Genomic DNA, 25,285 nt, shown 5'->3' with positions numbered 1-25,285 from the left:
GGCCAATGTAAATACATTTTCTTTTAGAAGGAAGTTTCATAGGCACAAAATGAAAAAGTCATAATTCCATTCTTTTTATCTAATTGTCAAGAGATGACAGTGGCAAATAATTAATGCTACTTTTTGAGGCTCCTTTAAATGTCCCAATAAGAGAAAAAACAGGTTTAATATGCGTAAGTAGTACTGCAGGATTGCTGAAATGTTAAGATGGTAATTGGCCAGAGGACAATTCTTTCCTGCAAGGATACTAAAAGAAATACACGCACATAAAACAATGGTCAGTAAATGAACATTCTTAATTATTCTGGGGCTTTGGTCCCAAACCTAAATTTTCTACAAAAGACACAAATTCCTTCTTAGGGAGTAAGGGAGGAATGGAGATCTATATCAAACATGAAAAGATACCCATAACTTACTGTTGAGTGAAGAAAAAGCTACAAAGCATTATGGTATCATTTATGTAAAACTATAAGGAATATAAGAAATATCTGGAAGGAATCTTTACCAAGGATGAACTGTGGTCATTTCTATGTGGCCTGAATTTTCACTTTCTTTTTTTATAGTTTTCAGCATTGTCTATATTATTTGAATCATTTACAGTAATCGTATATCACCTCTACAAAAATAAAAACAAAAAAATAAAGTCATAGAATACATGTTTAATCTATCTCACTTAGAAGGGCTAAACTAATAATACTGGTAAAGATGCAGTGAAAGGAAGATCTGCACATTCTACAGATGGAATGTACATCAGCACAATCTTTCTGGAAACTAATTCAGCAATATATATCAAAAGTGCTCATACCCTTAAAGTCTAGCAATTCTACTTCTGAGAATCTATTATGAGGACACAGTTAAACTACAGGAAAATACTTTATGTAGGAAGGCAGTAAATACTAAACGCAAAAATACTGAAACAATCTCAAGGTCTTATAATAAGCAAATGAGTACCAAAATTACAATACAATGAAATATTAATAAAGCTGTGTTATAAGGCGAAAATGATGTTAGATTAAAACAAAGAAAACAGGATATAAACTTTGCTATTTCTGTAATGTTTTAGGGGCAAAAGGTATAGAGAATAAGAAGGAAATACACCAAAATGAAGAATAATTGTCTTGGTTATAAAACTGATGGTAGTTTTGTATTTTTTTTTTCCTTATAATTAACAAAGTTACTTTTAAAAACCAGGGCAAGGGGAGCCAATGAAATCTAATCAATAAAACCATCTGCAGGAATGGTTTTAAAAGACTTGCTAAGAATTTTTAGATCTAACTATATGAGGAAGAGTCTCCTTTTAAGGAGGCTGACTGATGATTTATTTTTTACTATTCAACTATGCATCCATGAGAAAAAGCTGAAATTAACGAGAAATGGGGTGTATTACAAAAAATTGAGGTCGCTGTTCTTAGAATAATAGTGTTAGCAGTCACTGGTCAATGTTCTCATAATTCATTTTATTTCATTTTTATGCAAAATGGGAATAACACCTACACTGAAAGACTTCCAGGAGAATTAAATGGTAACAGTGCCTAACTGCTTGTCTATGCCTCTACAGATCAAAGGGGTGCTACTGAAGAGAAGAAGGAGCTAGGAAATGAACACTGCTGTAAGCATTCCTGCCAAAGATCATGTCTTGTCTGTCAAGAACATGAACTTGCTATATGACTGAAAGACGACAGAATTTTTTTCAGGATAACTTTTTAACCTGTAGAACATTCATTTACTTCGCTATCTGTTCTTATGACTCTTAACCCAAAGCTGTCTTCATACCTCAATACCAAAGAAGCCCGGAATATTTACTGGGCAATGAAGACAATAGAAGCTAAATCGTTTTTAAGCTATTAGCTAAAAAGATGTTTCATGAAAAAGAGCAGTTTTGTGTTCCTCGATTTTTTAAGAAACATCTTCTCCCAGCTAATGTCCAATATACTCAGCAAGTAAAATTAGAAAATAGTTTCCACTGCTGTCAATATGCGTGAGCCGTGCCACCCACCATTACGTTTCCACATCAAATATAGAAAAAGCAGAATCCCATCTGTCCTGGTGATTGTCAGAAATCTTCCCTCCTGATTAAATAAAAATTCAAATACAATATTGAAATACTATTAAAAAAAAGAAAAAGGACTTTTATAGCACACAGCCTCATTTTCTTTAATGTTTTCTACAGTAACAATATGGAAGTTATTCAACTCTAGATTAATTTTTTCCCATCTTTCTTATCTAAAGAAACATTCTGTAACCAAAGTACAGACTAATAAAAGGTAAGAAATCAGCTGAAAATCTAGTAATATTCACCTAAATTATTAGTAGCAAATATGTGGTAAGCATTACAAAAACTTGAAGGTTTGGTAAACTCTATACAAAATTATAGAATGCATTTTCAGAACATTTTACTTGTATACCTGGCAATCCCACTTTATCTTTTAAGTACAAGTAAATATACAATTAATTATAAATGGACCTAGGATGGCCAATAGTATCCTGGAGTAAAAAGGCAATCAAGTTTTCTTGAGACATTTATTTTAGGAAATGTGAAGAGATTAGGGCAGACAGAGGTAGAAGTTGAAGCTGAAAAGAAGCCAAAATTACGAAAAGGTCATGATAAACCAAGGAAAAACAAAGTAGGATGGGAGAGCGAAACATGGATAAATAGGAGCCATGAAAAAGAGAAGAAATAATAGAATGAAACTAAGCTACTTAACTGTAGGTGGGGGCAGGTGACTGAGTGAGTTTTGTTCACAATAAAAGCACTCAGAATCAATAAGTATACAGTTCCGGCTTTCTTTGTACGTAAGGCATTATAAATTTTCTTCGTTCCTGGCAATATTCCCATTTTTCAAGGTAACATGGGTTGGCCTGTACCCCCTGTAACCTAAAAAGCTTAATTAAAAATGGATGGACATCAATACTTGTGATATGTTTTCAAATTTTCAATAGTCACCTGATATAAATAGATATCTATGCTCACCTTTAGTAAATACTACAAAACTTGTTTTACCAGTTTACATATATGTTGTACCACATCCTTACCAAAACTTGGTATTAAATCTTTTTACTTTTTAAGCCACTCAGATGGGCATACGGTGATATCACTGTGCTTTAAATTTGCATTTCCCTGATGACCAATGGCACTGACTACCTTTTCATATGTTCACTACCCATTTGGATCTCCTCTTTATGAAGTGCCAGATCAAGTCTTTTGGCCTTTTTTTTTTTAATTGCATTGTGCAAACTTTTCTTATTGATTTTTAACTCTCCCTGCCTTTTCGACATAGAATGTTGTCAAGTTTTCTCATCTAGCCGCATAGTTAACATGACAAGCTACCTAGATATCTTCTTTATTCCCTGTTCCATGTAAAATCCTGATTCCTCCTTTACTACCTTGGTAAAAGATAAACACCTTCCTCAGATAAAAGAACCTGGCTGAAAACTACAAATTAATGACATTTATTCCCTCTTTTTAATATGAAAAACTTCATTAAGTATTTAGGCAACATATGGAAGTACAAAGTGCAGATGTTGGCTCAGGTGAATTCAGCTTTTGCATGCAACAAAATTGCAGGCAACAGAAACTAAAAAAAGTTATTTTAAAAGCCCTTGACAGTAGAATTATTTTTATTCCAGAACATTAATAATATTAAAGAGAGTTAGTACCTTGCTTTCTTTTTTGATTTTAGCAACCTTTAAAATCATGGTAGTATGACATTATCTACATTTTAGGTATTAAAAAAATATACTAACCATGTACAGATTACTGCAAACAATATAGCAACTAACTCCCACTGTTAGAAACTAACCAAATTCCTTACCTTAAGGAGAAAAACAACCAGAGACATAATGAAGGGTTTTTGCTGGTTAATAAAGTTCAGTTGTGATACCATCTACTTGGGTTTTTCTATAACTTATCGGAGAAAATAGCAAACCCCTAACTACTCCAGCAGCTAGTTACTAGATTTGTACTTCCCTCAAAAATTAAAACTCTTGAATGTAAAGGAAAAGTAAAGTTTGATTCCATCTTCTTCCCTCCATCACTGTGGTATGATGCAAATAAGGTAAAAGAAAAATTGTTCTAATCCACTGTTCCAAGAAATCACTTATATAAAATATATACTAAAAAACAGTAGTTTTAAAACTTAAAAGCCTTTGGCAATTAAATCAGATTCAAAATGCAAAGCTAAGTTTACACGATAATCATTTATAAAGCAGACAAGAACCTCTAGTATCTGTTAAGAAAATTTTCCATTATTATAGTTTTTAACTAACTAAGGCAAACAGGGGACTTTCTGGTGGTGCAGTGGTTACGACTCTGAGCTTCCACTGCGAGGGGCGCAGGTTTGATCCCAGGTTGGGGAACTAAGATCCTGCATGCCATGCATAGCGCAGCCAAAAAAAAAAAAAAAAAAGAAAGAAAGAAAGAAAGAAAAAAGGTGAACAGATAGGATGACTTTATATGACTGATATTTAAAAAGTGCTAAGAAGAAACAGGTATATTCTGCCACATAGCTATTCAAAACAGTTTTCTAATAAGCTTATGTCAAATTTAAGGCGAAACCAATTAAAGTGTCAAATAAGCAGAAATTGCTCCTAAAAGTAGAGAAAAAGCACCAAGATCAAGCTGACCCTGACACACCATAGGAAATATTCATTATGGCAAATAGCAATACAATTTTAAAAAGATCTTTAAAGTGAGTCTTGGGCATCATTTAGGTTGCTCAACCATGAGAATCTTCTAGTAGGAAACTTCTTTCATACTCCATTTCAAGAAAAATGTATAAATTCCTTTAAAAAATATTCCACATAATTTCCTCAGACAGAAATCCCTTAACTTCTCAGCTGAGAATAATCCTGTCTTTCTGAAAGTAACCAAATGGAGCTTCAGGTATGAATTAGTGGGCCTTCACAAAGGAACAAATGCACAAAAATTAAACAACTGCCTGTAGATTCTGATCACAGAAAATCAACATAAGTAAAAAATTACCTGGATTCTTCCTCCCTATACTGTATATTTTCCTGTGACTCTTTATATCTTGGATAATTTCCAAAATAGGGAATATGGGTGGTCCATGACCACCCAAATTTCCGGATCTACTAAGGCTGCTCCCTTATGGAAATAAAGGAATGTCATGATTACCAAAAACTCTGTCAGAACCAAAAAACTTAACAAGATTCTTATATCTGCTAGTGCAAGGAGAGCCTTCCTGCTAGTGTTTTTGAGGGACGCATAGTGAGGTAGGGGAGTCTATTTCTCTCACTGTAAGAAGAAACTGTGTTTTTTCAAAATCACATGTACTACAACTGTAAAAGATTCTAGGAGTAATCCTATAATTCTTTTAAATAATAGCATCAACAGATGGTTTATCATATTTCCTTTATTAACTAATTATGCAGAAAACACTCACAGAAGCCCTTAGATAATACAAACACATCTTTACCAGAAATATATTAATTTATCCAAATAAACAATAACCATCTTAACTTCACATTCACATAGCTTTTAGTTTTCAAATAATTTTCACAAATAAAATCGCGTTTAACCTCAAAGACAACATGGCAGATGGCTAAGAGTTTCAAAAAATAAGTAAACTCTGTCTTTAAAGATTTAATTTAGTGTTGTCTCAAATCCTAAGGAGAAATGCAAAATACGAATGGATTCCACATAATAAAGCCAGCACACTAGCACACTATTTTAAATAAAATTACTGGTCTGGTATATACATGCCCTTTTCCATATTTTAAATTAAAATATAATCTTTGAATTTAAGAATGACCTCAGAAATACCTTTCTCCCACACGGGCTATTTGTCTAATGTCACACTGAATTATGCAGTTTCTAATATATTGATAAAATTTAAATCACAGAATCATCTTTTTAAAACCTTTTTTGTACTAGGCAAGTTATTCTGGAATGAATACACCAAGGAGGACAAAACAACAGAGCTAGACAAAGAACACAGAACCCTAGTGTATTTCTGCCAGTAATCATTCTAACACCAATCATGAAGATTAAAGGGGAAAAAAAACCTCTCCAAAAATTATAAATTTTCCTCATAAAAACTGTTTTACACTGCTGCAAATTATTTCAACTGGAAAATTTATGTGTCCAAGGCTTTGCTGATTCCTGCAAAGAAGCTGTATCCCTGAGCCTTTAAGGAGTTTATGGTCCAAAACAAACACTAGAGATATGAAGAACATATACAAAAATATGACACCATTAGGATTCAAGAAGCCCATGATTTAAGTCCACAGAATATACCTCCCATGAATACATACTTATAGGATGGCAGAAGAGCTTGCTAGTCAAAAGCTCTGGTTCTCAGGCCATAAAGACCTGGGTCTGAATGCTGGCTCCTTCACTAATTAGCAGTTAAACCTTGGAGAAGTTACTTAACCTCTCTATGTCTCAATTTCCTAATCTGTAAAAAATAGGACAATGATGTTAACCTCATAAGATTGTGAGAGTAAAATGAGATAAAGTATATGAAGTGTTTATCACTGTATCTGGCACACTGCAATCCTCAAATATGTTTATCATCACCGTTGTCACCTCTACCACATTATTATTGTTGAAGAGGTTCCGTAACATGTTTAGAACTCCTCGTATGCATGTATGTATGTATGTGAAATTGATTGGCATAATAGCTTCCTGGGAAGAAAAGAACAGAAACCTCCAATTTCTCTGCTGAAAACCTACCAGGGAAGCCCAAAAAAGGCCTAATAGCAAGAAAAGGCAACAAGGGACCATCTGATGACATCAGAAGAGAAAAAGAGAGGTCCGCTGTTCCCAGTGTCCTGTCCGGCCATCATAAGGACACGTGGTGCCATGGAACTAACACTGAAGTAAACTGAGATGAAATGATGGGAACCCAGATCAACTTTGAAGTACAATATTCTTGGTTTATCACGACTTGGTTATTTTGCTTGCTTGTTTGTTTTTTGTGGGGTTTTTTTTGGGGGGGGTGCGGGGGGTATATACTGAATTATGTCATCTCTTCTCCTTTAAGTACTTTACCAAGGTCACACAGGATTTAATCCTGTATGTGCCAGACCCCAGTATCCACTGCTTAAACACTACAATATAACATTGTTATCGCAATCCACGGGCAGAAAGATGAGTTCATATTTATCTGGTATATATATGGTAGCAGAACTCAGATGACACACTCTAACCTGCAAGAGGTGAGCCTTTGGGAATTATTTTCAAACATTCTGCCAATGGTAATGATAGAATATGATGGGAATAAGATAAACTTAAGCAAGAAGAGACACCCAATTAGGAGAATTTATGGGCCCCATTGTACACATCTCATGTATCTTAGAATTTATGACCCTTTCTCCTAATCACACAAACACATAAACTGAACTGGAGTGATGGTTAACAGGTGCAGGGAGGCATTCACTAAATTTTAAAGCTCTTACTTTAAATCTCTTTGGTATTTATCTAAATGTTTGTGAAACCTGCCAAGGAGAAATTTTGAATCTTGTGAGCTAATTAACTCCTCTTTTTTGGGTATATGAGACACACATGTAAGACCCCTTCTCGGGTCTCTCAACCCCCTTCTGGTGTCTGTGCCAGAAGCTATTGTACTCTCTCTCTAACTGCTCTCTAACAAACTGTTACTTTTTAACTTAAACCTGTGCAATGACTTGTTTTGATCCTGAAGAGAAATTCTTTTCTTCCGGAGATCACGAATCCGCTGCCCTAGACGGATTTCACGGATTTCAGTAACTCACAGAAGGCACAATTAACATAAAATTGAATCCCATGAATCCACTAACCAAAAAGTAGTACAGTCTCTGGAAAGTTACTTAAATTTAATCTAAACCTGTTTCCTAATCTGTAAAACAATATGTCCCACACCTCTCAAGATATCAGACAGAAAATAAAGAACATGAAGTACATAATACAATAATTAGCACTCGGTGACCCTCAATAAAGAGCGGTTCCTATCATCAACATCATCGTCATCATTATGCCTTAATAATGATTTTAATTTTGAATATTAAAACACCAATGCTTGCTTAAATAGCAAAATTACTAAATTTAGGTTACTAAATTACTAAATATTCTTTAGTGATTTTGAAGAATGAATCAGGAAACATCTTCTCACTACCTCCCTGTTGCTGGTCTATGGGGTAAAAACAAACTTTGCTTTGCTGGTTATGTTTGGTGATAGCAGTTGAATTTTCTCCCTCCTATATTAGTTTAACAACTCAATTTATTTTTAGAATTCAAATTCAATTTAAATTTTCACTGATATGTTGTTTAATTGTTACATATCACCCATTTTACATTAAAATTAAATAAGTATTAATAAGAATAACAATTAACAATGATCTCTCCTTCCTTGTTTATGAATAAGCTATACTTAGAAATCAGTAAGGAAAGTTTATACACTGTATCTGAAACCTTGCTGCTGAATCTATTTTCTAAGAACTTAAATTCACCAAAAATCTGTTATTGAGTGTTAAGTCACAATGCTCTAAGGGAGACCCAAAGATTATTTTTATCCATAGTTCAAAGGTGCAAAGAAATCAATGATATGGAAGAAATGTATGCTTTATGCATCATTCTTCATCTAAGGAGAAAAAACAAAACAAGAACCTGCAAGGATTCCTGAATCAGCTTTACTAATATTAAGAAGAACGAGCGGAAGGGTGGGGGGGACTGGGGTGGGGGGAGTCAAGGAAGGGAGGGAATACGGGGATATGTGTATAAAAACAGATGATTGGGCTTCCTAGGTGGCGCAGTGGTTAAGAATCTGCCTGACAATGCAGAGGTCACGGGTTCGATCCCAGCTCCAGGAAGATCCCACATGCCACGGAGCAACTAAGCCCGCGTGCCAAAAAAAAAAAAAAAAAAAAAAACAGATGATTGAACTTGGTGTACCCCAAAAATAATAATAATAAAAAAAAAAGAATGAGCAAAATAAAATATGCTTAATTAAAACAGATAAAACTAGTTCTGCAATCTAAATCAACTGATTAAGCCTTTAAAGGTCATCTCAGTTAAAAATACAGAAATTAGTTCTACTTAATAATGTCTTTAATCATTAGTAAGAGGGCTGGCCCTGATTAACTACACAAAAATAGGCCACTCTCCTTATATGCACATTTAGCAGATCTCACTGAATACAGAACTCTTCATCCATAAAAAACAGGGTGTAATTTTAGTGAATTTAGTTATGACTCCAAAACCCTTTTTTCCCCCACTATGTCATACATGGAAAATATATCAGGCACTCTGGTAAATAACCTTACATATACTACTTCATGTGTTCCTTAAACACATTAAGAAGAAGTGAATTGTCAGGCAAAGTTACATGCGTCACACATGGCAGAGGCTGCAGTGTCTGAATCCAGTCAGCCCAGCTCCAAAGCACTGAGATTTTGGAATTCTAGCTCATTTCTCTTTTATTTATTTATTTATTTTTATTTAACTATAGTTGATTTACAATATTATGTTAGTTCAGGTATACAGCTTCAGATTCTTTTCCATTATAGGTTATGACAAGATATTGAACATAGTTCCCTGTTCTATACAGTAAATCCTCATTGTTTATCTGTTTTATATACAGTGGTATGTATCTGTTAATCCCATATTCCTAATTTATCCCTCCCCTTTCCCCTTTGGTAACCATAAGTTGTTTTCTATGTCCGTAAGTCTGTGTTTTGTAAATAAGTGCATTTCTATCTTCTTTTTAGATTTCACAATAAGTGATATCATATAATATTTTTCTCTATCTGATCCTCACTTAGTATGATAATCCCTAGGTCCATCCACGTTGCTACAAATGGCAATATTTCATTTTTTTTAGCCCTTTATTGGAGTGTAATTGCTTTACACTGTTGTGCCAGTTTCTGCTGTAAACAAAGTGAATCAGCTGTATTCATACATATCTCCCCATATCCCCTCCCTCCCTTGACTCCTTCCCACCCTCCCTAACCCACTCCTCTAAGTCATCACCAATCATCAGAGTTGATCTCCTTGTGTTATGTAGAAGCCTCCCACTAGCTATCTGTTTTACATTTGGTAGTGTATATAAGTCAATGCTACTCTCTTACTTCGTCCCAGCTTCCCCTTCGCACCCCCCTTCCCCCCTCCCCAGGCCCACCATGTCCTCAAGTCCATTCTCTACATCTGCATCTTTATTCTTGCCCTGCCCACTAGGTTCATCAGTACCAGTTTTTATATTCCATACATATACGTTAGCATAGGGTATTTGTTTTTCTCTTTCTGGCTTCCTTTGCTCTGCAATATTTAATTCTTTTTTATGCTGAGTAATATTCCATTGTGTATATATATACCACATCTTCTTTATCCACTCTATTGATGGACATTTAGGTTGCTTCCATGTCTTAACTACTGGCTCATCTCTCTTTTAAATAACAGAAAACTTTTTCTCATTTTTAGACTGTTTTCTGAGGTAACAATATCAAGATAACTAAGATTCACAAAATGCTTTAAAGCAATATAACCCTAAAGCTAAAACAAGGAGAAAAAGAAAGCATCACAGCCAGATTTCTTTAGGCTGAGAAAAATTCATAATCAAGAAATAAAAAGGATACCAAATTGTACGCTCTAAATATATGCTGTTTATTGTCTGTCAACTGTATCTCAATAAAAGTTCTTAAAAAAAAAAAAAAAGAAACAAAAGCTAATGCATGATCAATATCAAGAAGAATGTGCCTGTAGTATCCCAGGCCAGACTGGTTTTTCTTACTGTATGTGTGTGTGTGCGTTTTGTGCCTGTTAAATAACCAAAACAGGCGTTTCAACTACAACTCTGTGAAACCCAAAGAAACAAGTACAGACAAGTGTATGAACAAGCTCAAAGTTTTCTTAAGTCACAATCAGGAGTGGCATGGTGAATTTATAACTTTCCCTATTTTTTGTTTTACCGTGATATACTAAATTAGTTAATAATGCATATTTATTAATATCATATTTACAAAAACTTATCTACAAATGTTTATACTAAGAATTTACCCAAATGGTTACAAATGACGACAAAAATTAACACTGAAGCTTTCAAATATTTCAAGAATCCTTTTATCCAGAACATATAACTTAAGGCTTTCATTACGAAGCCTAAATATAAAAACCCAAATTTATTTTATATAAAAGGGCATATTTTGTTTTAATTAACAATTAAAAATATTTATCATAGCAAATTCCCTTAGTGTAACTCAAATGTTAGAAATAAAAATCTGTACTGCTTTAATCTTTACCACCCAAATTATGTTCAACTTTTCAGTAACATATATACATCTCAAAATTAAAGGAGTTACCACCATATCTATGGACAGGTAAACAAACCCTGGAGACCCACCTTGTGCTGTTCAATGGCATCTATCCACTGTTGTCTGTGATCTGGATCCTGAGCACGAAGATACCAAACACTATCATTTACACTAATATCAAATCGACATTCATCAAAATCATGAGGCTGTGGAGAAAAAAGGAGAAAATGAAAACCAAAGCTAATTATATTCTTAGAAGTGTTATACCCTACAGCAAAAACACGAACATACCTATTCTGGCTGGCGGAAGACTCTTGTTATTCTTTCATTTTTCTGCTCAAATAACTTTTCTGAAGATATTTCAGATAAAGAGCACAACAAAGGGCATAATAACCAAAAACTAAGTTTCATTCATTATTCCTACAAATGAGTTGACACATAAACTACAAAGATATTAAAAAAAGAGAATATTTTTCATCAAATGCTTTGAATTAGTGTAACCAGTGGGAATACCACTGAAAGCACAATTTTAAAAGGGGCCAAAGTAAGTTTTATGAAAGACATTTACTGATTTTTTCCTGCCTCCATTATTCAAAAAAAAAAAAAAAAAAAAAAAAGGTACTGATGAACCCTGTGACAGGGAAAGAACAAGGATGCAGATGCAGAGAATGGACTGGAAGACACGGGGTTGGGGGGGCAGGGGGCGAAGGGGAAGCTGGGATGAAGTGAGAGGGTAGCATAGACATATATACACTACCAACTGTAAAACAGATAGCTAGTGGGAAGTTGCCGTATAACAAAGGGAGATCAACTCGATGATGGGTGATGCCTTAGAGGGCCAGGACAGGGAGGGTGGGAGGGAGTCATGGGAGGGAGGGCATGGGGGATATATGTATAAATACAGCTGAGTCACTTTGGTGTACCTCAAAAGCTGGTATAAGAGTGTAAAGCAATTATTTTCCAATAAAGAGCTTGAAAAAAAAAAGTAAATTTTCAACATCAGTAGTTTTATTTCATTAAATTTGATAAACAAGATATTTTTATATTCTATCAAAAAATAATATTAACATTTCCTCCTATCTCAAATTAACCTCTAGGCTTTTACACATCTTTGATCATAACAGCCAGGAGAGCTTCCAATGAAAAGCAAAAATAAAATGAACATTACATCAGACCTATGTTAGACAGCTAGAGGGAACTTGCCTCCATCAAAACATAAACAAATAGTGAAAATGTCAACTATTTGGTTCAGTGTTTCACATTCTTCATAAGAACATATAAAAAATAAATATTTTATATACTTGTTTCTCCCCCAATGAATGAGTTCAAATATGACAGGATCACATCACAAATAGCACCTCTTCTTCATCTGGATAAAGTACAATCAATTTCCTCTTCTGCGAACAATCTTAGCCTTAGAGGAGAGAGAATCCTCTCTGGTCAATGTAATAATAAACTTGCTGAATGTAATCTACATATTGTGCTTATTCTCTCCCCCCCTTTAACAGCATCAATCTTTTATCTCCTTATCAGTTTATTTAACAAAAACAATATAATTCCACAATGTTCTCTGGCCTATGCAACATTTTCTCTTTTAAGATTAAGACAATTCATGGTTCTGACTGGCCAAAGGACACAAGTTAAACTTTCTGAATCACTACGTGCTGGGCATCATAGTTAGGACTATAGTGGAAGGTAGAGAGTACAAGAGAGAAGAAAAAAAGAAAAAACAAGACAATGCATACCCTGCCTCAGTAATTATGAATACGGAAACACATGAAAAACAACATTTAACACTCATAAATATAGTGACTATAAATTTAACTGAAAGCCAAATAGTCATAAATCTTAAAAATGGAGTCCAGTTATTTAGAAAAGCTTCTTGGAGAGAGGGAAGCATATATACTATTTGAAGAACTAAGTAATTTATCTGATCAGTCTACTGTTCTAAATAGCCTAGCGGTTTTTAAACTTTTACTTTACATAATTATTATATTTCTTGTGACTTCCTGAAAATGTTTTATATTTTATATTATGTGCAATATTCTCATTAAAGCTTTAAAAAATAAAAAGAAGTAAAACATATACAGTTGTCCCTTGTTTTTTGCAGGGGATTGTTTCAAGGACTCCCCTTGGATACTAAAATTTCGGAGGCCTAAGTTCCTTATATAAAATGGCTCAGTACCATCAGCCCTCCTTACCTGCAGATGCTGAGCCAGTGGATATGGAGGGCTGCGTGTAGTTCAAAATTTACTAGTTTCTCCAGCAAATACTTTTTCCAGCTTTTATAGCTTCAAAATTTCCTCACAATCTTCCCAAGAGCCCAATGCCACATTTTAAATATTGCTAAAAACAGGAACCTGCCATTAAGCTTTCTCTGCGAGTGACTTAATAAAACCTGAAATCAACATAAGTAAACTTCCAAATTACTAAATCTATTAAGTGTATCAATTATGATTTCTTCTCTCTGTTTCAAAGTTTCAGTATATGGAGAACTTTAAGCTGTTAAAAGATAAAAAAGTTATACACAGGAATGGAATAAAATGATAGTCTATAAATCTAGAATTAAAGAATTTGAAAACTTCATTTGAATGTCACACATTTATATGAGATGCAATATCTCAATATCTGCTCAAAGAGGTGGAGCTGACAGAAAGTATACACAAAGTAGCCATTTCTACCATCAACAATCTGAGGGATAGGCGGCACAGAAGAGAGGCATACCAATTTTCAGGTGATAGTCTGTGAACAACACAGAAGCCTTGAATCCCTAAAAAGTGAAGAAGCGTGGGCAACTAAGTCTACAAGGCAAAAGAAATGACAGATTTGTTAAGAGGTGTATTCAGGAGGATAAATCAAAGTCTAGACAACAAAGCTTACATCATGTCTCAACACACACACACACACACCCTTAAACACATAATACAACAGCCTCTCTTTATCTAAGAGTATGTGCCAAGATCCCCAGTGGATGTCTGAAACCACAGATAGTACCAAACCCTATAGATACAGTTGACCCTTGAACAATACTGGGAGTAGGGACATGGACCCTCTGCACAGGAGAAAGCCCGAGTCTGCATCTGGGGCTCACCATCCTCAGATTCAACCACTTTTGGATTGTGTAGTAATATAGGTAGTATTTACTATTGAAAAAATTCCAAGTATAACTGGACCTGCACAGTTCAAACCCTTGTCATTCAAGGGTCAACTGTACTATGTATTTTCCTGTACAGATATTAACAAGCAGACAACATATATAGCATGGATATACAGGACAAAGGAATGAGCCATGGCCTGCTAGGGACAGAGCTGCATGTGCGAGATTTCATTATACTGCTCAAAACAACGTGCAATTTAAAACTTATGTATTGTTCCTTTCTGGAATTTTCCATTTAATTAAAACTTTCAGACCTTGAAGATAACTAAAATTGCAGAAATCAAAACTGCTGATAAGGGGTGAAGGGGGGAATTACTGTAGATAGACTGCTTCATTCAAACAACTGATCTTGTCTTTATTTAGAATTTCATTGTGGATATTTTGTTCATTATGCATTACTCTAAAAAATGCATTGAAATAGTATTTATCTTGATTAATGAGTTTTTTGATGCCCTCTTAAATTTTACGACTGAGGTTGGTCCTCATTGGTCTCATCCAAGTCCTAGCCCTGACAGACGTTTACTAGAAGGAAACAAATAAGGGATAAAGGCCACAATTAGATGAAAAACTACAAGAGGTGGTAAATTTTAAGAGACAACATGAGCTATCTTCAGAAAATTAAAAAAAAGGACTAAAAAATTTAAACAAGAGATAAAGCAGCAGGCAATGAAAAGCTAACAGCTAAGAAAAAAGAAATGAGTTGAAACCATGTCAGAGGCAGCAATAAAATGCAAACAAAGCTAAAAGGGGCATGGTGAACAGACTTGAGAAAATTATAAAGTGAAACAAATAATAAGTGAACAAAGGAGGTCAAGCAAATAATTTAACTGGTGTTTTGAAAGGGGAAAATGTAACAAATGTAACAAAAAATTCAGATACTACCTTTTCTTTAAAAAAAATATTCAAGTTATAGATCAGAAAGACATGCTATGCCCAGGAAAAATGGTCACAGAAAAAAATCAATCCCAAGACTTACTCTGTGAAGTTAATTTATTTAATAAAGAAAATGCTATAGGAACAATATTTTTCAAGATTTTTGCATTATCACCCCCCCCACCTCGAGAAAAAAAAAATTCTCCTTAATGAGAGAAATTAAACAGTAAGAACTAAGAATTTTTTCCAGTAGATTTCCCCTGGAGGGCCATATCAGATATTGTGATAAGATAATGTAAGATTATTTCCCTACCCAAGAACTAAGTGTTGGCCCCCACTGAGAATGAGAATGCATGCTACAGAAGAAAGCCAAGTACATAAAGGAAAATGGAAGTGGGATTCATCCTTTATCATGTCAACATTCATTGTTAAGGACAAAAAATATAGGTGAAATGACATATATATCCATTCTTGATCCTCTTAGGGCTGCTATAACAAAAATACCATAGACTGGGTAGCTTTACCAACAAAAATTCCAGAGATTTTCCCTCCCAGTTTCGGAGGTTGGAAGTCCAAGATCAGGGTGTCAGCACAGGAGGGCACTCGGTGAGGGCCCTCTTCCTGGTCTGCAGATGGCTGCTTTCTAGATGTGTCCTCATATGGAGGAGAGCTTTCTAGATGTGTCCTCATATGGAGGAGAGAGAGCTCTCTGGTCTCTTCAGCCCCTCATAAGGGTACCAGTTGCACCATGGGGGCTCTACTCTCCTGACCTCATCTAAACCTAATTACCTCCCAAAGGCTCCACCTCCAAATTACCATCACAGTTAGAGTAGAGGCTTTAACATATACCACAGCATCCACTATCTATCAAAATAATCTTACAGGAACAAAAGAGACATAAATCCACAAAGAAAAAGAAGAAAAAAACTTGTCAACAAAATTTAAAGTTGGAATGTGATAACTGACTTATTAGCAGGCCTGAAAACGCTGCAAAGTAAACATCTACAAGGGAGAAGACAAAAGAAGCCAATCTGTACTGGAGGCATCAAGTAGCCCTAAAGATAAAGGCATGGGTAGAGCTGAAAACAGAACTGATGAGAAATCATTAAAAGGTGCAATTAGACCCCTGGAACCTCACTTGCCCATCCTACTGTGCAGTAACATTAGAGGCCCCGCCTCTCAGAGAGATGGTACTGGACAGATGTAAGAAGAAGAGGCATTCCAATACAGCAGGAAGAAAGGGAAAAAAGCAGATAAGAAGTGTTCCTATTAAAGGATTCCTTCCCGTACTTGACTTCCAGAAGGCTTCACCCATACTTGCTCCTTCTATCTCCGTCTCCTTCTGTCTGTAAGGAAGATTCTTCTATAGGAAAACAAAGTAATCCAAGAGAAAAGGCATATAGCAATAATATTTAGGGGTTTCATACTCAGGCACTTAGTATGAAAATTGTAAACCATGAAGACAAAGAAAAAATTACCTTTCAGAACTGGAAGATATGCTTCACCAAAATTAAGGAGTAAACAAGAAAGTAAGAGGCAACTGAGATCCAGTAAAAGCAGCAGCAAAGGGACTTCCCAGGAAGACATTAAGGAAAATGCCAGCAGCAGAGTTACACAGAAGACAGAAAAGTCTAGATTAGAACAGTATGACAGGATGCTTTAGAAGGGATTTCCATAGTGGGGGAAAGGTAGAATGAAAAGATTACCTAAAAAGTTAAACTCAGTGGAGAGAGTGTAAGGAGATTTAGCTAGAAATTCAAAGAAAGTCAACCAAATTTTTAATAAACTTTATTGACATATAATTAATGTACAATAAACTTTACCCATTTAAAGTGTACAATTCAGGACTTCCCTGGGGGTCCAGTGGTGAGGACCCTGCGCTCTCAATGCAGGGGGTGTGGATTCCTGGTTGGGGAACTAAGATCCCACATGCCCCACAGGGAAGGAGGGAAGGAGGGAAGGAGGCAAGGAGGGAAGGAAGGAAGGAAGGAAGGAAGGAAGGAAGGAAGGAAGGAGGGGAGGGAGGGAGGGAGGGAACAATTCAATGGCTTTTTCACTTTTATATAATCCATGAAAAATCACTGCCACCGTCAAGATGGAAATGTTTTCATTTCCATAATCTCCAAAGGATTTCTCATGCTTGCGTGCAGAACATCTCTTCCTGTCACTAGCTTCCAGAAACCGAAGATCTGCTTTCTACCACTATATGTTAGTTTTCATTTTGTCTAAATTTATATAAATTGAATCAGATAGTATATACTCTTTTTACTCAGTATAACAATTTTGAGATTCATTCATATTGTTGTCTTATCAATAACTCATTCTTTTTATTGCTGAGTAGAGTTTAATCACATGGATATAATTTATTTTACTTATTTATTCACACCTATTGTTGGATAACTGTTTACAGGTTTTGGTATTCTGAATAAATTTTTTGTGAAAATTCATGTCTTTGTATGGGCATAAATTTTCACTTCTCTTGACCTAGGAATGGGCTGGCTGATTCATAAACTAGGTATACAGCTAACTTTAAGTAACTGCCAAAAGCAGCTGCACCATTTTACGTTCTCACCAGCAGACTATCAAAGTCTAGTTACTCCACATCCTTGCTTGGTTTACTTATGGACTCTCTACTCTGTTCCATTGATCTAAATGTCTATTCTTACTCCAATAACACTATTTTAATTACTGTTGCTTAATAGTAAGTCTCGAAATCATATAGTATTAAAGTCCTCAAACTATATTCTTTTTAAAAATTGCTTTGGCTACTTTAGGCAGTTTGCATATTTCCAGGTAAATTTTATTACCAATTGCATTAATAGCTTAGATTTTCTATAGATTAATATGGTAAGATGTGATATCTTAATGCTGAGCTTTCTAATCTACGGACATAATATCTCTCCAATTATACAGGTCTTCTTTATCTCAACTCTCTCACATAGTTTGCAGTTTACAGTGTACAGAGTACCGTACACAATGTTAGACTGATTCCTAACGTATTTTTTATGCTACTATATATGAAATTGTTTTAAAAATTCAGTTTCATTATAGTATATGATAATACAGTTCATAATTGCATATTAACCCCTTATATTCTACAACCTTGCAAAATTCACTTAATAGTTCTAAAAGCTACCTAATAAATCTGAAGGAATCTACAGAACAATGATGTCATCTGCACAGTTTTACTTCAGCCTTTCTGATCTTTACGCCCTTGTTTATCTTTTTTCTTGCCTTATTAAAATGACCAGGATGTCCAGTACATTGTTAACAGAAGTGGCAAGGGGCAGACCCCCTTGCCCTGGCCCTAATCTTAGGGGAAAGGGGTAATATTTCACCATTAAGCATGATGTCAGCTGTGGGTTTTTGTTGATGCCTTTCATTAGGTTGATGTTATTTCTATTTCTAGTTCCCTAAGAATTATTTTTCAATCTAAAGCAGTACTAAATTCTGTGAAACACTTCTCTTTTTTTGTCTGTCTGCCTCTACCAAACTTTGTTATAAATTTTTGTCTTTAGTTTGTTAATATAGTGAACTAAAATGACGGATTTAATAAAATTATATTAACCTTACATTTCTGAGATAAACTGCACTTGGTCCTTTTTATATACTGTTGGATTTGATTTGCTAATATTCTGTAAAGGAATACAGTATTTATGTTCACCAGAGATACAAAGCTGTAATTTTATATTTTTGCAATGTCTCTGACAGGTCTCGGTGTCATGGTTATGTTGCCCACATAGGTGTGTCGTAAAGAATTTATATAAGATTGGGATTACTCTTTGAATGTATGAAAGAATATACTGGTGAAATTATATGGGTATTTTTTCTTGGTGGGGGGATCAACAAATTTTTTTTTAGATACTAGATTATTCACATTTTTTGTATCTTAGAAGCATTAAGAGGGAAAAATATAATCCTGTATTTACCCATACATTTATTTTTTTTGATGCCCTTCATGAGTTCCTAAAGGTCTGAGTTTGCCTCTGGTGTATTTTGCTTCAGTATGAAAAATTTCCTTTAGCATTTCTTATAATGCAGGTCCACATACAGCAAGTTCTCTTTATTTTCCTTTATCTGAAAACATCTTCATTTCGTTTTTAAAAGATATTTTCACTGAATACAGAATTCTGAATGGACAGTTTTTTCTTTCACCGCATAATGTCTTCTAGCCTCTGTGGTTTCTAATGAGACATGTATGGTAATTTGAATCACTAACCCCCAATATGTGTGTTATTTCTCTCCGGCTACTTGCAAAATTTTTTACCTTTGGTTTTTACAGTTTGACTATGATTACTATGATTATTCTGCTTCATGTTTGTTAAGCTTCTTGAATCTGTAAATTTACATTTTTCACCAAATTTGGTAAGGTTTTTACTATAATTTCTTCAAAAAAATTTTTACCCCCTTTCTCCCTCCGAGACTCGTAAAACCCATTTAATTGGAAACTGCCCTAGAGATTCCTGAGTTCTGATCATTTAAAACCAAATACAAAAATCTAAAATCCTGTTACTTAGAATGACTTCTTTTGTGCTAAATTAAAAACCCTGATTTTCTGTCATCTTTATCTGCTATAAATCCTATACAGTGAATGTTTTTCACTTCAGATGTCATTCTTTTCAGTTCTAAAAGTCCCATTGGTTCTTTTATATATTTTCTTTGTCTCTGCTGAAACTGCCTACCTTTTCATTCATTATATGCATGTTTACTTTTTACCTCAAATAATTATAAAAGCTACTTTAAAATCTTTGTCAGATAATTCCAACATCTAGTTCATCCAGAACTTTGCATTCGTTCATGTCTTCTCCCTTGAGAATGTGCTGCAGTTTCCTGGCTCTTTGTACATTAAGTAATTTTGAATTGATCTTAGACATTACGAACGTTAGGTGCCAGATACATAGACAGGGTTGCTTCCTCTTCAGGACCTTGTGAGCCACTACTGGCACTGCTGCCACCAAAGACTGATGCTGCAGCTGCCAGCACTATCAAAAGAAAAACTTGTCTCTGCTTCTACACGTTCCTGCTCCACAATCAGGGTAGAGCTAAGGGAGACAAGGAGGGGTAGGCATAAGGGAAGGTAGTGTAACAGCAGTCTGATTGGCTAGGCCTAATTCATACGTCCATATTAACTAAGGGGAGTTCAGGAGGTGGAGGGATACTGGGGTGGGAGGGAAAACTGAGTATCAGGCTTTTGCAGACTCATGTGGGAAACCTACTCTAACTCATGGTAGGGAACTCTTCAAAAGCAGAGAGGGGATTTTGAAAGAGCACACCACTTACGAGCCTACTGTTTTTTTTTGAAATCCACCCTTCTATACTGTTTTGTGCTACTGGACTGGCATGCTGCAAACCACATTTCTCCTCTGCCGGCCTCCTTCGTTAGGTTCTCCCAATATGGGCAATATGCTAGATGGAGACTAGAAGCCAGGAAAAAGGTAGGAAACGTGTGCTTTTGTTTGTCTACTGTTTCCCATCAGCATCTGCCAAGCTAAGGTCCTCAGCCCTGGCAGTGGCAGTCAGTTCCAGTCTCCATCCTCTTTTAGAACTCCCTGAACCAGACTCACCTAAGTGTACAGGGATGGGGGAGGACAGGCGAAGTAGCACGCTTATCTGTACCACAGAACCACAGAAAGAATAAAAGAATGGGAATCAATAATTTGAAGCTCCATGTTCCTCTGAAGCTACAAACAGAAAGACTGCTTATAAGAAAGAAACAATTAGTCTGCCTAGATACCATCTCTAAAAATAGCCAAATTACCCCTCTAGCAGAAGATTAGAGGTTTTCTATTTGGGTATGTTGAACTAAAGGAACCCTTAAACTAAAGGTTATGAAGGAAAGCTGAAGAAAAGGGTGCAATATTTAAAACAGGAAGATTAAGGCAAAGCCTATACTGAGCAATAAGACCCCCCCACTCCCAATCTGATACCATTTCCTACCCCAAGCAGTCAAGGCTTCTAGAGATATGGCTGAACTCAAGACTGCAAAAGGTCTAAGGTACAAAATGAACTTGGGGGCTTCCCTGGTGGTGCAGTGGTTGAGAGTCTGCTTGCCAATGTGGGGAACACGGGTTCGAGCCCTGGTCCAGGAGAATCCCACAAGCTGCAGAGCAACTAGGCCCATGCGCCACAACTACTGAGCCTGTGCTCTAGAGCCTGCAAGCCCCAACTACTGAGCCCACACACCACAACTACTGAAGCCCGTGTGCCTAGAGCTTGTGCTCCACAAGAGAAGCCACTGCAATGAGAAGCCCTCGTGCTGCAACAAAGAGTAGCCGAAGAGTAGCCCCCACCCGCCACGACTAGAGAAAGCCCACGCGCAGCAACAAAGACCCAATGCAGCCAAAAATAAAAAATAAATAAAATAAATAAATTCAAAATGAACTTGGAAAATCTTGAGCCTAAAAGTAAGGAAGTGCTTTTGGAGATGGGGAGGTGCTCCTGGAGGTGATGTCAAAAGGACCAAAGAACCAGATCTAAGGGACTTCAATTAGCCAGAAACAAGGGCAATTTGATCATCAAAATACGTAAGTACAGTAGTGGATTACAGCTCATTGAATAATTCACGAATATATGAGTCCATTCTGCTAACAAATAGGACAAAAAGAGAGGGTTTTTAAAAAACAAAAACAAGGGACTTCCCTGGTGGTGCAGTGGTTAAGAATCCACCTGCTAATGCAGGGCACACAGGTTTGATCCTGGGCCGGGAAGATCCCACATGCCGCGGAGCACCTAAGCCTGTGTGCCACAACTACTGAACCTGTGCTCTAGAGCCCGCAAGCCACACTATTGAGCCCACACACCTAGAGCCTGTGCTCTGCAAAAAGAAAAGCCACCGCAGTGAGAAGCCCGTACACAGCAACAAAGAGTAGCCCCCGCTCGCCACAACTAGAGAAAGTCCAAGCGCAGCAACGAAGACCAAGTGCAGCCAATAAATTAATTAAAAAATTAAAACAGAACAGTAGAATGCTGACTGATAAATGTGGAAGGGGTTTATAGAACTGGAAAGTCTCCATTTTGCAATCATAGAAATGATTAGGTGGGGCAGATATCATAAATGGTTACTAAATCAAAAATGGAAAATTCTGATGAAGAACAGGACTTTTTACATGGTCTTAAAATGTCTTCCCAGAGAGCTTACATTCTAATTTCAAGGAGAAAAACAGTCACTATAAGCAGAAAAACTGGGGACTTTCCTGCTGGTCCAGCGCTTAATACTCCTCGCTCCCAGTGCAGGGGGCCCAGTGTTTGATCCCTGGTCAGGGAACTAGATCCCTTATGCTGCAACTAAGACCAGGCGCAGCCAAATAAATAAATATTTTTTTAAAAAGGCAGAAAAACTGGACAATCCTTTGACTGGATGATTGAAATTAGCATCATATATAAAAGGCAGATAGAAACATGTGTCTCTGATGTGATACCCTGAGAAGGAAATCACATCATTTTAGTAGTATTTTGCCAAGGATGCACAACCTGAATCTAACCATGAAAAACTATAAGACAAACCCCAAATGAATAACATTCTATGAAATAACTGTCCTGTATTTTTCAAAAATATGAATGTCATACCAAACAAAGAAAGGCTAAGGAACTGCTCCAGATTAAAATAAACGAAGAGACATGACAACTAAATGCACTATATACTCTGGACTGGATTCTGTACTGAAAGGAAAAAATATGCTATAAAGGAAACTGTTGGAACAAGTGATAAATGTACACTGTAGATTAGAAAAAAGTATTATAAAAAACTTTCTGAATTTGATAGCCAAATTACATACTTGGTAAGAGAATGTCTTTTCTTTTGGAAATTACACACTAAAGTAGTAAGGGGAAAAGAAGCATGATGTATGCAACATATTCTCAAATGACCCAGAAGAAAAAGTCTGTGTGAGTGTGTGTAAAGTGTGTGTGAGTGTGTGTGTGAGTGTGTGCGTGTGTGTGTGTGCTCAGAGGAAAAGAATGAAGAAATAAATGTTGTAATGTTAAAATACTGGTGAATCCAGGTGTTCACGGGAGTTATTTACATTACTCTTACAACTTTTCTGTATAAAATTACTTCAAAATAAAAAGTTACATAAAAATATGCCAGTAGTCACCTCTATTCTTTCTCTACTCACAACAGTCCCCTCTGAGAGCCAGCTGCTTAATCTCTTGCTTACATCTCATTGTTAAGGGGAACCAACGTCATCAAACATTTGAGAAAACTTCTAACTTTAAAATCAAAGACTAAACACAACGTGAGAAAAGAAAAAAGGAATTCTGAAGAAATCAATGATGCGAGGACCAAAAGATAAATTTACACACACACACACGTGATACATGCATATTCACGCACACACAAACATACACAACTTGTACCTCCAAACAGGCCCTCTTCCCTGACATCCTGACATTTTGTTAACTGCCTCCTCCACCCTCACTTACATGCCTAAGAGGCATCTCAACATATCCCAAACTGATCAGCTGATTTGCCTCCCTAACCGTCTCTTGCAGGCTTCCTTCCACATTTCTGTAAATGGTAACTACTAGTTGCTTAGACCTGAAATCATCTGACTCCTCATTTTCTTCACACCTCATAAGGAATCCATCAACAAATTTGCAAATCTTGTCAGCTCTACCTTCAAAATAAATCTGGAATCCAACCATCTCTCATAATCTTCACCAACGCTACTCTAGTCCAAGCCACCACTATCTCTCATTTGGATTACTTGTAATAGCCTCCTACGGCTGCCTGATTTTATTTTCCTGCTTCCATTCCTGCCCCCTACAATTTATTCTTAACAAAGCAGCCAAAAGAGATCTTGTTACAAGGATCAAATCACTCCTCTGCTCTAGCCTCCAATAATTTCCCATCTCATTCAGCATGAAAGCCGAAGTACTTATAATGACCCACAAGGCTCGACACGGTCAGGTCCCACAACCTCTGTGCCTTCTGTTCCTACTACTTTCCCCCTTGTCTTCTCCACTCCAGCCATACAGGCCTTCTTACAATTCATTCAAGTGGCCCAGGAGGGCCTTTACAACTGCTGCTCCTTTCCTGGTCACCTCTCCCCTTTTTCCTTTTCCTCCTTGAAATTTCTATTCAAATACTCCACCCATTATAAAAACTACCCCTTTTAAAAATCTCTGAAATAAGGACAAATCTTACATTTGATATCCACTAGAATTAGCAACGTGACATATAAAATAATGGTGCATCGTAAATTTAGTGGCAAACTCATTAAAATACAGTAAAACTTTGCCAGAGAAACCTTCCCAGATCACCCTACAATAAAAGATGCTAAAATAACAAAACCTTCTTAACAAACAAGTGTTAGTTTAAGAGAGCAGACTCTGAGAACAGATCCCCAGACAAGGTCACTGTGATTAACCTCATGGCCCCCAATTGCATGTTATCTTCCCCAAGATCTTTTTCTGTTTTTTTGTAAACCTAATTTGCAAATCTTCAGGAAAATATATAGGAAAACAAATTATAAGTATTCATTATTCAACTTTTTTCATTTAACATATTGACTTGATATACCCTCTGGGTAGTCTGTCTCAATTTTACCTCAATTTTGAGAATTTCTGAATATACAAAACACTTTCAATTTTTACCCTCAAATAAAGGCTACACCATGATCCAGGCAGCCGCCAATTTCTTCATTTTTAATATGCTTTAACATGTGTGCTATCCAATACAGCAGTCATTAGCCATGTGTGACTAATCTGAACTGAGATGTGCTGTAAGTGTAAAATACACACTGGATTTTGAAAAGACTTGGCACAAAACAAAACATCTCAGTTATAAATTAGGATGATAATATTTTGGATATATAAAGTTAAATGAAATATATTAATCATTTTTAACTGGCTACTAGAAAATTTTTAATTACACATGTGGCTTGCATTTGTGACTTACATTATATTTCTATTAGACAACCATGATCTAAACCATTCATTCATTTATTTATCCATCCTTGTAACCAACTAACCAATAAAATATTTATGAGCACCTATGATTTACCAAGTACT

The 25,285-nt window shown here is 35.9% G+C and overlaps 1 protein-coding gene across 3 annotated transcripts in view; it reads right to left on the bottom strand.

Moving 5' to 3' along the window:
• CERT1 (ceramide transporter 1) overlaps nucleotides 1–25,285 on the bottom strand; it is a 117,290-nt gene that overhangs the window by 70,025 nt on the left and 21,980 nt on the right. For all 3 annotated transcript variants that reach the window (XM_057740922.1, XM_057740930.1, XM_057740939.1), the window contains exon 3: nucleotides 11,334–11,450. In XM_057740922.1, the coding sequence (XP_057596905.1) occupies nucleotides 11,334–11,450 (117 nt within the window). The remainder of the gene's footprint in view (nucleotides 1–11,333; nucleotides 11,451–25,285) is intronic.

This window comes from Hippopotamus amphibius, chromosome 1 (assembly GCF_030028045.1).
Source record: "Hippopotamus amphibius kiboko isolate mHipAmp2 chromosome 1, mHipAmp2.hap2, whole genome shotgun sequence".
NCBI classification, from domain to species: Eukaryota; Metazoa; Chordata; class Mammalia; order Artiodactyla; family Hippopotamidae; genus Hippopotamus; species Hippopotamus amphibius.
This window is presented reverse-complemented; position numbering and strand designations above follow the sequence as displayed.